Genomic DNA, 15485 nt, shown 5'->3' with positions numbered 1-15485 from the left:
GAAAAAAAAAGGGGAGGTAGAGAAGGAGACAGGAAGAAAGAAGGAAAGAAAAAAAATGTTTCAAAATATTGGGTATTTAATAATACACATAACAAGTTATTTGTAGAGAGTTGCTGCATTTAAAAAAACTTTTTATTTACTATTTATCATTTGTTAAAATGTGTATCTCTCTTTTTCTTTTAAGTAAGTACACAATCTTTAAAATAATGTGTTTATATCCCAAGAAACAGCAAAAATTTAAGGAGCTTATTTTAACTAATACATGGTTCTTCATATTAATTGACTGAGAGAATGTCGCTATAATTTAAAGTGGAAAAACACCATGTTTATTCAGTCTTCATGGAAAAATTTAATTGGAGCCTCACTGAACTCCAGAAATTATGCTCAGAGATGCTTTTGTTAAACAATAAGGTTCGTTGTCTGCAGCTCTCTTTTGTAAAGAATTTAAATGTTCAAAGTGATATGTAATATTATATTTTTATCCCCAAATTTCCTTTGATTCAATCCTGTTTTAGTTCCTATTATAGGAAATGTTGGCACATGGAAATTCTTTTAATATCCGGGCCTTCTTAAACCTCTTATTTTTAATTTTACTAAAGAGTGAAATGGTAGAATAGCCCGTCTTAAACTTAATATTTAAAGTTAAATTTCTTTTGTCTCCATGTTGCTGTTTAGCTTAGCACTCTGTATTTCTTTTTCAGAGGAGACATTGGTGCCCTACAGCAAGCCCAGTTTCCCATCTCCAGGAGGTCACAGCTCATCAGGAACAGCTTCTTCTAAAGGATCCACTGGACCTAGGAAAGCCGAGGCTTTGAGGGGAAGTCACCAGCGCAATGCCAGCGACCTTCTTGACATAGGATACATGGGCTCAAATAGTCAAGGACAGTTTACAGGTGAATTATGTAAGTGCTTTAGGACATTTGAAAGGCTCTGGTGATTCAGAACTAACATTGGGTTAATAATGCAGGGGAGGTAAAAGTTTTCCTTGATCCTCTTAGGGTCCCTGGTTGGGTCTGAAAATTAACTGATAAAGATAAACAGGAGAGGGGCACCTGGGTGGCTCAGTCAGTTAAGCATCTGACTCTTGATTTTGGCTCAGGTCACGATGTTGCAGTTCATGAGTTCCATTCCCTCATCGGGCTCTGCACTGACAGTGCTGAGTCTACTTGGGATTCTCTCTCCCTCTCTCTATGCTCCTACCTTGCTCACACACTCTCTCTCAAGATAAATAAATAAAAACTTTAAAAAAAAGGATAAACAGGAGAAAAGCGTACATGGGTGCCTTCACAAGAGAATGAGTCATGACCCAAAGTAGTGACCAGAGCAGAAAGCTATTATATCTTTTAGACAAAGAAGCAATAAATTTGTGAAGGTTTTAGGAGACAGAAGGGTTTGGGTAGGGGCAGTCAACGGTAAAGAAGTAACTCGGAAGAAAAGGGTTAGTTTAAAAAGGTTTGTTTTCACAGTTTCTCAGCCCCCAAACTCCCTGTCTCTGGGAATAAGAATATCCTTCTTCCTGGTACAAGGAGGGTATCTTTCACGTGGGAGTTTTAGGACCTGTTTCAGAGAAAAAAACTTGGGTTGAGGGAGGGAGGTCAAAGAGACCTTCCTGCTTCTGTTGGTTTCTCAAACTCTTTCAGCTTCAGATATTCAGTGTGCCAAGGTGTCATATTTGGCAGTAGTATGTCCTGAACCTCAACAATAATATTGGCCCAATAGACAAATTTCAGAACAGTAGAAATCTTGCTGTGCTATGAGAAAAAAATTGTTTATGACTTTGAGCAGTTTTGGTCATAATGTAGACCATTGCTATTTCCAGCTGTCTATTAAATAAACATTTCTTCTATTTCAAGTCTGACTTATACTATACAAAAATTGCCTATCTTTAGACAATTAATTTTAATATTTATAAGTTAATTATTTGTAGTTTTGTTTACCTTTTTAACTGAGCATATAAAGAAAGGGAAACATATTGGCCCTTTGTTAGTTTTTAAAGAACCTCAAGAATTTTTCATTCCCTAGTTGATGTCTGTCTTTATTCATTTATTCATTTATGTATGTATGTATTCATAGAGAACCTGTGCAAGTGAGGGAGATAGTGAGGGCTGGGGGAGGGGTAGAGAGAGAGGGTGAGAGAGAATCTTGAGTAGGACCCATGCTCCACATGGAGCCACATGCGGGGCTCGATCTCACAACCCTGAGATCATACCTGAGCCAAATCCAAGAGTTAATGCTTAACTGACTGAACCATCTAGGTACCCCTATTTATTTGTTTCTTTCTTTCTTTATTTATTTTAAGAGTCAACTTTTTAAAGTTGATTTTTGATTTCAGTTCATTTGAAGTACTTTGATTATAATAACATATTACATATATATACATATATATATATATATATACAATTTTCTTTTTGAATAAAGAGCCAGCATTGATAGTATAACTAATCTATAAAAATATAATATCAGCTGACAGAGAAAGATAGGATGTCACAATATGTCATAGTAAGAAGCACTGAACTCTTGGTGTTAATTTTTTTCTTGAAATTGACCACTTCTGCTATCCAATGTCCAAATTATACTTGTTGAGTATTTTCAGCTGCTTATTTGAATTCAGCTTAAAAGCAATGCTGAAGGAACAGCCTTGGGTTCCAGTCTTAGCCCAGAACAAGTAAACTACCTTCCTAATCTCCACCCCCTTATCTTAAAAATCGCATTACTATTATGCTTACATCACAGACTGGGGGATGTCATGAAATAATGGAAACTAAAAGTACTTTCAGACTGTAAGTTATTTCTTGACTAGAGTTAGCATTATTGTTTTCTATTAGTAATCTGATTATTAGTAAGATATGTTTATAATTTTTAATTTGAGTCATGACTACTTGGATTTTTCTTTGACTTTTAGAATAGTTAGAGATTCGCAAGAAGTGCAGAAATAGCTCTACCTGGGTTTTAAATCTCCAAGTTTTGCCATTTCTTTTTCTTTCCCTTCCCCTAAGTCCATTTTCTTAACTTTACACACTCACCAAGGCTATCCGATGATGTCATCTTCGTTGATTATCTGTTTCGCTTTTTGTTATACTGGTCAGGATGAAAGACTACTTACGTTCAATACAAACTTACTTCTGATTTTTTTAATCTCTTTGTAGAGTAACTGAGAGGAGACATGCAAAGCTGCTCTGAAGGACCACCAGGTCTGAACTCATGGAAGTGATGACACTAAACAGTGCAATGAACAATTTCTTTATTTATGTACTATTAAAAGACTGTAAATGCAATGTAAAGACACACAGCCACACATATCCCACAGATATTTTACTTGTGTTCTTCTCTTAAGTACACCACCCACCTTAACTCTTTCTTGTCAGGAGTATATACAAAAGAAAGAAAACAAAACTCGCCCTCCAGGAAGAAAAGGATTTTCCTCTGTATATAATTTCTTTTGTGCGTTGCTATGCAAGCTCACTCTTTTTAGCTCTGTTCATACTATTGTCTGTTTTTATTGGTCTGTTGTACTATATGTGAATTAATAGGCTGTGGTGCCATATATTAACTTTTAATTGTGTAACTTTTATGTTTAAATTTTGCACTGCAATTTTATTTGGTGATAAGCACAAATCTCTACTCCTCGTGACATGAAGAACAAGACTGAATGTGAAGGGAGTTTCTGTACTGTAAGCTAGGCTGGATATGCTGGTTGGAACCAATCATGTGAGATGGTTTGCAGTTGGGGTGTAGAAACAGGAAGATGCAAAGGAACAGTGGTGTTGGCGAAGTCTTCCTTGAGTACCAGGGACTGAGTCAATAAAAAGAAAAGCAGAAAGGTGGCTTTTACTATTGACAAAATGCAGGGGTCAAAGAAGGAAATCTAAGTCTTAAGGCTAAATAGGTATTAAAATACACAGGTAGCAAAGATGTACTAAACTCGCTAAAAAGAGAAAGAAGAAGAAAATGAAAATGAAAGTTACATGTAGCATCAACTTTACCTGTCATTGTAATTGACCCATCTGAGAATTATAACAAGCAAAAGGAAATGAAGGTGTTTCGCAAGAGCTGTGTTTGTATTACAGTGTTTTCAAGAAGCATTTTCTGAATTACCATAATTAATCTCTCCAACTCATTAAGTCAGGATCTAATATGAAGTTCCCCAAGGAAACAAACAAAATGAACTCTAGAATATCTAGCAAATAGTTAAAGAGGCAATTTATTATTAGGACATACTCGGGCTGCTTCCAAATGCAAAAACTCTATTGCAATATCTTGTTTCATCTTTCTGATACATGTTCAGTACACACTAGAGGATAGAGCTGCATCGCTTAAATTTATGACTTTGAAAAAAATCATGCAGTCTATAGACAATTCTGTGTTTTGTTTGACTAAAAGGTGAAGTTCATGCCACCAGATGTATAGCCAAATTGTAAGTGCTTAAAAAGCAGTGCTCAGAGTATGTTCAGTTCACAGTAAGTAGATTTATCGAAAGAAACATTTTATGGTACAGTCTCAGAAATTGGCTACCGACTAAAATATGTTTGACCCATTTTGAATGAGTAAATTGAAAAGAAAAATTTTAAAGGAGAAACAATGCATGTTTATACGCTTTTTAAATAAAACCAAACCTCGTTAAGTGGACATTAATCACAGTGTCCTGCCTCATTTGTTGTCACGACTTTGAGAACAAGAAATTCCTGAACATCAGTCATGTATGGTCAAAATGAATATGGCTTCGAAATATATGTAGCCACTGTATGTGAATAGTGAAGCAGTCCAGTAGAAGAAAACTTCCCTGAAATTCCCACTTGTGACATTTTTCCATGTGCTGCCTACAACAGCTGTAAATTCGACTTCTAGTTATACTTTCTCATGTTTTCCCTATGATGTGCTCAGTAGTTGTACTCTGAAAAATATTCGATGTAACGATTAGAATCAATCGTAAAATATGGGACCCGCTTGAGTGATGATTCATACTCCATGCATTATTGGCTCAGTCACCAATTCTATGTCATATTTGTAATAGCAAAGGGATAACATAATTTGATTTTTCCCTTTTTTGTTTCCTGAGACTGCATCAAGACAGGCAAGAGTGGAGGAAACTAATGTTCTTTATGGGCCCCAATGTTTTTGGTGCCATGTGGTTCATTTCTTCACTGAAGAGAAAAAACTATTCTGAAACATACTTATTAAATGCTGTAGCAACTTCCTATAATCAGTGCCTGATTTGAATGCAGTTTGGTTTCTCTGGGTCAGATTGTCCACGGAAGGTGAAAAGTTTCTGTGAAGAATGAGTACATAACATTCACAACAGTAGGATGTGAGGTATTTAATTTCTACTTATGCGGTTCCCTACTTCACCTCTTTCCGTTTAAAAACAAAGTTTTGTTCGTGTTCCCTCTTTATGCTATTCTATAACCCACTTTAGATTAAAGCTTTAGTTCATTACATTTATTACACATAGACTTTGTACCCTGGTAAAAGGTGTATGTGACTAATAAACCAAGACTTCAAAATTAGATTACGTGTATGCAAGTGACTTCGGGAATAACGTAGGACATAGCCTTAAACCTTCTTATTTTCAGTGTATAAAAATTAACTGTTCTGGTTAGCTTTTGGCAACAGAGACCTTATGGTTGGTTACCTAGAATGTTCTTTTAGAATATTCCACATACCCTTTTAAATCTAATTTTAAATAAATTGGTCAGTAAAATCTTGCACCCAATATATCATCCTCACAGATTTAGAACAAGATCAAATGCTGTGGCAATCCAAATGACTTCAGGAATCCTGGGAAAAAAATCAAAAGCTTTTGACAACTTGGTATATGTAAAAAGCTTCTAATCAGCATAAGTCAGAATGTCGTTAAAGAAATACAAACATGTATGAGAATGTCATTTTTTTCATTTTGTAGCCCAGTCAATGAATGTCATTAGAAATCACTGAGCTCACTCTTCTTCAGGTCTAAACAAGGCCTGTATAAGTTGTCAGAGGGAAATCTGGATGAAAGAGAATGTAAACTTATCTCACACTCACAGGCAATGCCACGGTGCAGCCAGGCCCTGAACAATACAGCTCCATTCTCAACGCGCAAAGTCTCCATTGGGGAAATGCCCATCAGTGTCCCAGCTCAGGAATGCCTCAGTGTGTGCAGAGAGAGTCGCCCCACCCCTCCCCAGATCTTTTCCATGATGTATTTAAAGTGGGATAGTCCAGGGACTTGACAACAATGGATTCCTTCATAGGATTCGAACTCAGTACAAGGGAGCATATAGGAAAATCAAGACCAACACTTAAGATGTCATATAACCAAAGGGAAGTAAAAATGTTGCACGTATACTTGCTCTAACAAAACAGATAAAATGGTGTTCTTTGTCATAGTTTAATGCTCTGGGAATTTAAATATATCTTCAATGGGATTCAAGTTGAAAGTTTATATGAGCTTTGATAGAACACCTCCAATTTCTGTTCAACAAATTTAGGTAATTGTCCATTGACAACATAATTATAACAATGCCGATGAGCTCTAAACTGTGGTTTATCTTCGCCACTGGAAAGTGATTGTGTATCAGTATTAAAGATATGCAGATCCATGACATTCACTAATTTGTACATCTGCTTCTGTACATTGTATTTATCAAGTTACATGCCAAGAATTGGTGTAAAGCAACATGTCTTTCCACATTATCTTAGAGATGAAGTTACTTTTATTTTGCTTCTCTATAATGTGTACTTCAAATGGAACCCCATACCTTTTTTAAATGAATTTCAGTTTACTGATTTTTCTTATCTCATTTTCAAAATCATTTATTGTGACTTTAAAGTGTTGCAAGATAAGGGATTTTGTGGCCGTGGGTAGACTTTTTATACTTTGTTTTATAGATTGACTTTTTTTTAACTAGTTTGTTTAAGTCACCAAACAGCGTCCAAAATCTTAATGTGTTTCATTTGATGTTATTAGACCAGAAAAGAAATTGGCATAAAATTGGTTAATAGTATTGTCAAAGAATTGTGTATTGTGTACTCACTGGGAAAAAATAAAATATATTCACATTTCAAATTTGTAAAAAAGCCATTTATGTAAAACAGACTTGCCTTGTAGAATAATCAAAACAGACCATACAGTCACTTGTGCAACACCCCATTAATATTTTGTGACCAAATGCAAAATCTTATTTTCTCGTGTGGTAATGGGTTGGGCAGTGGTAAATACAAATTGGAACTGACTTATATAAATGACTATACTAATGACACTGATGAATATAAAAAAGCATTTGATATCATAGATTCCACTCTATACGCCCTCCTTTCCAGATCTGACCTTCCCCACCCCATAAAGACCTACAGATGGATAGTATACAAACTTCTTGTCTACAAAATTACCTTAAAAATCATTCGTTAAATATAAATAAGTATGAGAATTGGAAGAAAGGGGATATTTCTTAATTGCTTTCGAGTAGCTAATGATAACTTTAAGATGATGGATGTTGAAAAGTTATCTTAGAGACTGGATAGAAAAGAAAAAGTCCCAATTTTATTATACTCCATGAATATTTAATTCTTTTTCACTAACTACACTTACAAGATCAAATTATTTCTAAAAATAAAAAAGAAGGTTATGCATTCTTTAAAATTATATAGTAATAGTAAAAGTGAAAAAAGGAACTTATTGAACTCTGAAGCAATTTATTAAAAAATATTTTTAAAGCACATGGTAGGTGGGTAATACACTTCAGAGTTTCATTTAAAATAAATTAACATGAAAATAAAATAGTATTGGAAGAATCACAAATAACGTTGCATTAATATAATATAATGGTAATCCATAATATGTGTGATTAAAGACAAATTTATCATTTACCTATATGACAAATAGTAGAGGAATTACAAAACAATCATTGCTTTATTGAATCTGGGTGCATTACGGAAACACCTGAAAATGGCAAAAGTACAAAATTATCAGAAAGATTTATTAAAATGATACACTACGCTCTCTTCACTATTATATATTAGCCATAGAAAAGATATATCCGTGTTGTAGGAAAGCATTTTAACAAGAAATAACACAATGTCGTCAATTTGTGAAAATGTATTTTATATCATCCAAAGAGAGTATCAGCCAAATTCACGCTAAATCTCACTTCCTAACAAAGACGTGAAATAAAGCTGCAATAACTGAAAAGCACGTTGTAAGAATTCAAAAGAAAAGACACATGGAAAGACCAGGAAAGGAAGATAATATGTTGTCTCCAAAAAGTTTCAGGAACTCTTTTACCTCGATGAATTTAGTGCAGTCTTGGTTTTGGTTTTCAGCCTTAGAGGGAATTTCCTTCAGGTGCAGAGAAGGTATTTGGTATAAGAGAGGGATGCAAAGCTGTCAAGGATCCCAGAGACAGATGCAAGACAATTGTATGGCTGGGTGTGACCTGCCTTTGTACCTCCCAGCTTACACACTTTCTCCTGGCAGCAGTTAAGCTACAAGAAATATATATATTCAGTTATCTTGGTAATTAATCAGAGACAGGCACTTTTATAATTCAAATACACTCACCTTGGGCTCTAGTCAATGTCCATGATAGGGAATTTGCAGGTCACTATAAATGCCCTTAGCTCATAACACCATAGCATCCTTTGCCTGGAAAATACCTTAATGGATGCAGCTTCTAGGTAGGAGACAACTTTTTTGGACAATTTTTATATGGTGTTTCTCTAGACAACATTTACCAATAATTTGTTTCTGACAAACGGTTTGGATTTTTTGTTGTTGCTGTTTTGGTTATTTATTCATTAGTTTTGCAAGCAAGTACTGAGACATTGTGCTAAGAAATATAGAACGTGGTTAAAACAGAAATAGCTTTTGCCTTCATAAATAGATCAGTATCTTCTATTAAGTACAGCCCTGATCTCTAGGAAAGTATCTTTTTGATGAAATTTTTTGAGCTAAGGGAAGAGAGACAATGAGCAAAGCTTTTAAATATATTCTCAAGCAATAAAATCTGCATTAGCTTCATTCATACCCCCTCACCCTGTCATATTATCCATATTCCAGTCTTTCTCAAAATAGTCTATGGAATTTTAATAGGTATTTTAAAAATAAAGAAGAAAAGAATGGATGAACATATAAAGAGATTTCTTTATTACTTGACTCCTTTTCAAAGTTGCTCAAATGTTATATAACATAGAAACCTTTGTCCTGAGGCATCTTGTGAAACTAGGAGTTTGGGACACTCACTTTGAGAAATACTCTCCTAGAAATCATACTTCATTCTGTCCCTAGGCTCTGCATTAATGGTCCCAAAGTACCTTTGCCATTTTTTTTCCCTTGCTGTGGTTTTTTAAAGTTGGTATCAACTCATGACAAAGAAATGTGTGAATCTCAGGTATTCTGTAGAGATAACAGAGAAAAACTATTCAGTGAGAAATTGCATGTATCCTTCCCATTTATGACAAAGTGTAAGTACTTACCTGAGATCAGTGTTTAGCACTTGGGCAACAGGTATGATTCCATTATGTTCTTTCACTGTTCCACAATCCTTTTGTAGGCTAAGTCTCCAAATCATTTGGCTAAATCTAAAGCATAAAAATACAATCATTGTCTCCCCTCACCCAGCTCCCAACTCTCACAAAAGGATAATGTACTCCTTTTTAAGGCTACTGTCTGATTATTGCAAAGTTCTACTTCAAATAGTGCTAAAAATAATTTCATAACAAAACAAATACCAAAAAAAACTAGGGAGAGAGGACTTACGATTTCTCGGTAAGACAATACAGAAGAACTAAGTCCCGGTGGAAAGCAAAATGCAGCCAATTAAGTAATGATGAAAATGAGTGTACTCAGAAATAGATAAATATAAAAGTACAAAAGAGAAATTGAGTATTATCGTTACAGACACTGTGGCCAGCATTAAGTATAAAAGAATATAAGAGAAATTAAAGTGAAATGTAGGAAGGAAGGATTTAAATTTACTTAATTAATTTTGAGATGGTAGATGAATGCAACCAATAGATTAAAATGCCCCAACATAGGTGATTTGAGAGTAATTGCCTGTGGGTAATGGTTATTCTAATAAAAATGATGGAACAGACAAATGGAAGCAGCCTAAAAAAAAAAAAGACATAAACGGAGAGGAACATTCAGTTTAAAAAGAGGGATTAAAACATTTTCAATAAATGTGCAAGCATTTCTTGTGCAAGTAATTGTCCACCAAGGATTACACCTTGTTTTCATTAATGTTGGTGATACTATTTTTTTCCTAGCATTTTCCTGATATATATTCCACAACTGTACCTAAAAAGTATAGCACAAACACCCATATACGTATGACAACTTTAAAGAACATGTGTGCTAAATATCCAATACCATCTAAGTCCTACTAAAATAATTTGAATAGTTATTAAAAAGGTTAAAATTTATAATGATGATAACTGTTTTCATCAATGAATCGTAAGTAGAAAGATATTTTGAATCTGTTCTAATAATAAGCCAAATAAAAAGAATTATAAAACTTAAAATGTATTGTATAACCAATGAATGTCATAGGAAATTCACGCATCCATGTACACAAACACATACACATATCCACACACATATCCACACACACACACGCATGCATATATACACATGTACATATATGAATAGTTTTCAATTCAGTAGAATCTAAGATATGATGAATAGACTCATAGACTTTGAAAAACGGACACCAACAAAGACTATGGGGGTCAAGATAGGTATTCCAGACAGAACAATTCTTCCGATAATCTCTATTTTTCTAGACAAATTACATATGCATTTATACGTACATATACACATTTTATGTGCATTTATGTTTATATATATGCATTTATATTTGCATATATGTATACATACTCTCATTTTATATGTGTATTTATATTTATATGTATTATATACATCACATATATATAATACATACATATGTATATATGAAGGAATGGGTATATTTTGTTGTTCAAATGACCAAATGTTTTAAGATGAATAAACAAATGTTGTATACACAGTATTTTGCTTGGCACAATATAGTGGGGGCTGGCAATAACAAATAATAGAATCTCATAAACTAGTTGGAGGGCAATATAAAGCACAGAGTGAACATTTTATTAGAAGTAGAAAGTGAAGCAAATCATATAAGATAGTGAGTGTTGTAGAAATCAATTTGAGAAGTTAACAGGTAGGAGGAGGCATAGAGGATGTGTATGGGCACGTGAGACTTCAGTGATAAAAGAGTTTGAGTTCCTATTGATTGTAAGGATTTGATAGAAGATAGGCTGGAGGAGACCCAGCAGACATGATACAGTCTCTAGCCTACAGGAAACTACAGTCTAATGAAATAACCAGTGAACTGAACCAACATTTCCAATTTGGTGGAATGCAAGGTATGATAAATATACACAGAGTGTTACTGTGGCATATGGAAGGTGGGTACCTAATTCAGATTCAGACTCCAGGAGTTAAGATAGGCATCCCAGACTGAATAATGCCTCAGACAGTCTCTGTTGCTTCTAGACAAAGGAGATAAATATGGGCTTCAACTTTCCTCTGCAAAAGCATGGAGCCTTGAGATGCTACAGTATTGTAAATACAGAATAGTAAATGGTAAGTGGAATAGTCAATAGTATGGAATGTTTGGAAAACAATAGAACAAAGATACACTGGGGAAGAAAGAGTGAATGGGATGAAAAGAGTTAGACTAAGAATGCCTACACTTAGGACGTAACAAAACACAGTCTCCTACGACCACTTCACATGCTTCCTTTTCCATTCTGGGGATGTAAGGACACCTCATCCTCAAAGGGGATTTGTGCTTTTGTAAATGGGAAAATTCAATTCTACCTCCAAATTTTATGTATCCAAACTAGCCATGCATGTGGTATGTTTCCCAATGAAGAATGTTATATAAGCTGAAATCGACAAACAAAATAAATATCATAATTATAACAGAGTGTGAAATATCCCCATTTAGAAAGTGTATAGTTTCATGTAAACAATAACGAGAAATACCAGACAGAAGCAGAATGAGACCAATTATGATTAATACAATACAATCCCAAATGGGGCAGAGCGACTCTCTACACATACGCAATTGAATGCGGCAGAGCCAAGCCAGACCCCAGGGCTCAAATAGGAACTTCATTAGGGAAAATTAAGGACAATACACAATGCTGATAAATCTTGCAACAATAATCTGCCTGAGGACCAACTACAAAAGGAGCAAAAACAAATAAAACTATATCCTGGAAAGAATACATGAATGAAAACAAGGATAATGTGCAATAAAACTTAGAAGGGAAAAATAGATTTGAAAGCAAATCTTGGTCTTCCTGCCTTTCCTTCCTTCCATTCTGTTTTTCCCCAGGATCCTAATGAGTTGTTGATTATCTCTTTTTAAAGACCAACTACAGAAAAGCTTAGAAACGTGAAAAATAATTAGAGCATGGGACTAAGTATGGATAATTATGAAATGGCAAAATATAATTAATCATCAATTCCCTGCAAATTTCTCTTTTAAAATGACTCCATAGTTTTAAAATGCACAAGAACTTTAATGTTGTGATACCCACCCACATGCATAAACACACACATACAAACAGCATGCAAAACTATTTTCTGACCAAATATACTTGCTCTGAGACTTAGAGGCAATATTCAACCTACTCTGGAGTGTGAGTTTGCTAGATTCGCTCCCCAGGCATAAACTATTCCTGCTCCACACTTTATTTGATATCTGTCTTTAGTTCTAGCTTGTCATCAGGGATTTTCAAGTTTTCCGTGTTTGAATTTAGTGCTATTAGAGATGATGTTTTCCCCTTGAAGACATGTATATTTATTTTCCCAACCATTTGAGACTTTCTAAATAAAGATTGTGAAAAATTTAAAAATGTACGGCACTAAAATACCATGGCTTCTACTCCTTTTGCAACTGCCAGTTTCTGACACAACGCCGAATTGAAGGGCTGCCTAAATATTGAATTGATTTGAATATCCTGGCACCCACTGAATTATTTTACCACATTAAGTTGAATGGCATTGTGACTTTCCTTGTAAAAGCATTTATTCCATTTGACTAAATACCCTAAGAGCTTAAAGTCTAAACATTTTGCAAAATAAGCTAATTAGTCTTGGAAACATAATGGAAGGCAACAAAAATGTGTTTAGAAGCTACCAGTCACAGGGCTGTTGAATGGTAAGTTTGGACTTAACTCCACCTAAGAGGAGCACAACATCATACCGCATCATTTTACCTCTTTATGTCAAAGTAAATAGCATAAAATTCCTCTGAAGAGACAAACATTTATTCTGCTAAAATCTCAAGCAAGCAAAAACTTAGCAGGAGATTTTTTGTATAAATGATGGGTAAGGCAGTAGCACTATCTTCAACTGCAGCTTTGCAAAAGTCAGAGGACTATTATTCAAAGAGATCATTTTTTAATATAAACCCTTTATACAAGCTGAGGGTTGAAGTCACAGTAAATATTACGTATTCAAGGCAATTTTATTGGTGGTGTTAAACTGTAGGCGGTAGACCAGTTTTTTTTTTTTTTTTATACCTGGGGAGGTCAATCCACTTAAGCAGCATATACTTAGGGAGCAGAGTCAATATTTTCCTATGAGAAGATCCTTGCACCACCTTAAGCATTTACCAAATGCCTGAATGTGGCATTATATGGAAGAAATTGTCCTTGAGCTAAAAATGATACTGGCATATGCTCCCACAAAAGAACTTACCTCTAAAGGAACTCAGCTATGCTATGGAATATGCAGTACATTCGTTGAACTCCACCTCACCCCCCCCCCCACGAAGTCACTGAATATACTCAGGAAACAAGACACTCATCAATGAAATGAGTGAAACTACATTTCTCCATACAGGTGTTGATGAATGTGCCATATACACACTGGTTTTCCTCAGTACAGGAAGGTTCAGGGGCAATTATCAGGGAAAACAGGGAGCAGGTTTCAGCCTTATTAACATTTCAATTCTGGTTTCTTGTTTATTACTATCATAAGAGTATTAATTTCTTTTTCCGAACTGCCAATCCAAATTGTTAAGGTTCATATTAAACACAAGGAGTAAATTATAAGAAAAAATATAATTTTTATTTTCAAAACTGTCATTAGAATACCCCTGGATCAGATAAAGCTTTTGGATGCAGACAGAATATGCCCCCCCCAAAATGGTTTAAAAATACAGATTTAATATAACTTAACACGTTGCCAATGTGTAAATAGTTTCAGAGTAGATGCAATGAATGAGTTGGCAACAAAATAAATATAGTTAGTTATGGAATAATGTTACCCCAGTCCTACCCACTCTTTCTAATTAAATTAAGAAAAAAAATGGCAGAGTGTTAAAGCTATATTCAAAACATTTTTTTTTTCATTTGGAGATACAATCATACAAAAGGAGACTTATATGTGATGTTAATTATTTTCAAGAGATCATGTTTCATACAGATTCTGAAAAATTCTAGCAAAAATAGATATCTTGAGATCTTTCCAGATTTATGTGAATCATCAGACATTTCAGAAAAGATGGAGTTAGTGGGCTGCTAGAGGGACCAGACAACAATAATAATAATAAAATAAAATGTATAATATGGATAACCTAGTGGTTCTACCTGGGGTGTCCTTGAGACACTTTCAGAGAGACTGTGAGGTCAACACTATTTTTATTACAATATTAAAATGCTATTTGTCTTTTTCATTGAGTCTATACTTACAATGAGAATGCAAAAGTAGAGGTAGGTCTGTTACCCCTCTAGCACAAATCAAATTAGTAGCATCAAACTGTATTAGAAGTCATTGTATTCTTCACTGTAGCTTTTGTATTAGTTCTTAGGATTACCGTAGCAAAATATCACAGACTGAGTTAAAAACAAAAATTTATTTCCTCACCATTCTGAGAACTAGAAATCCAAGGTCTAAATATCGGCAGTTTCTTCTGATCCCTCTCTCCATGGCTCGTGGGTAGCTGACTTTTTCTTGTGCCTCTATACGGTCCTCCCTTTGTATCCTAGTATCCTCCACTTACAAGGACACAGGTTGTATTGGATTAAGGCCCACTCTAATGTCCTCATTTTACCTTATTTACCTCTTCAAAGACTCTATCTCCAAATACAGTCACATTTTGAGGTACTACTGTTTAGGAATTCAACACTTGCATTTGGGGTGGGGAGCTGAATTCAGCCCATGGTATTCACCATCACACAATTCTCATTAAAAAAAAATAATAAGAGTATTTGATGATGCAGTAAAAAGTATTAACTCTGTTAAATCTCAAACCCTGAGTACGCATCTTGTTATGTGTGATGCAGTGGATAGGAAGCACCCACGAAGCACTTCGGCTTTATACCAACATATGAATGGGAGTTCCAAGATAAACCATGTGTGGGACTGAAGTAACCACTTTTTAAAATAGAACATACTGACTTAAAATAACTACTGCCTATTTGAACATTCAACAGATTTTTTTTTCAAAAATGGA

At 34.7% G+C, this 15485-nt stretch overlaps 1 protein-coding gene across 1 annotated transcript in view; it reads left to right on the top strand.

Annotated features, from left to right (window-relative positions):
- ROBO2 (roundabout guidance receptor 2) overlaps positions 1-15485 on the top strand; it is a 561209-nt gene that overhangs the window by 530532 nt on the left and 15192 nt on the right. The window contains exon 29 of the mRNA XM_047100461.1: positions 702-902. Coding sequence (XP_046956417.1) covers positions 702-902 — 201 coding nt within the window. The remainder of the gene's footprint in view (positions 1-701; positions 903-15485) is intronic.

The sequence above is a fragment of the Lynx rufus genome, unplaced genomic scaffold, assembly GCF_022079265.1.
Source record: "Lynx rufus isolate CCGP_SWC_20201006 ecotype Redwood Valley unplaced genomic scaffold, mLynRuf1.p SCAF_5, whole genome shotgun sequence".
In the NCBI taxonomy this organism is placed as follows: domain Eukaryota; kingdom Metazoa; phylum Chordata; class Mammalia; order Carnivora; family Felidae; genus Lynx; species Lynx rufus.
Note: the sequence above shows the minus strand (reverse complement) of the source record. Positions and strands in the feature narration are given on the sequence as shown.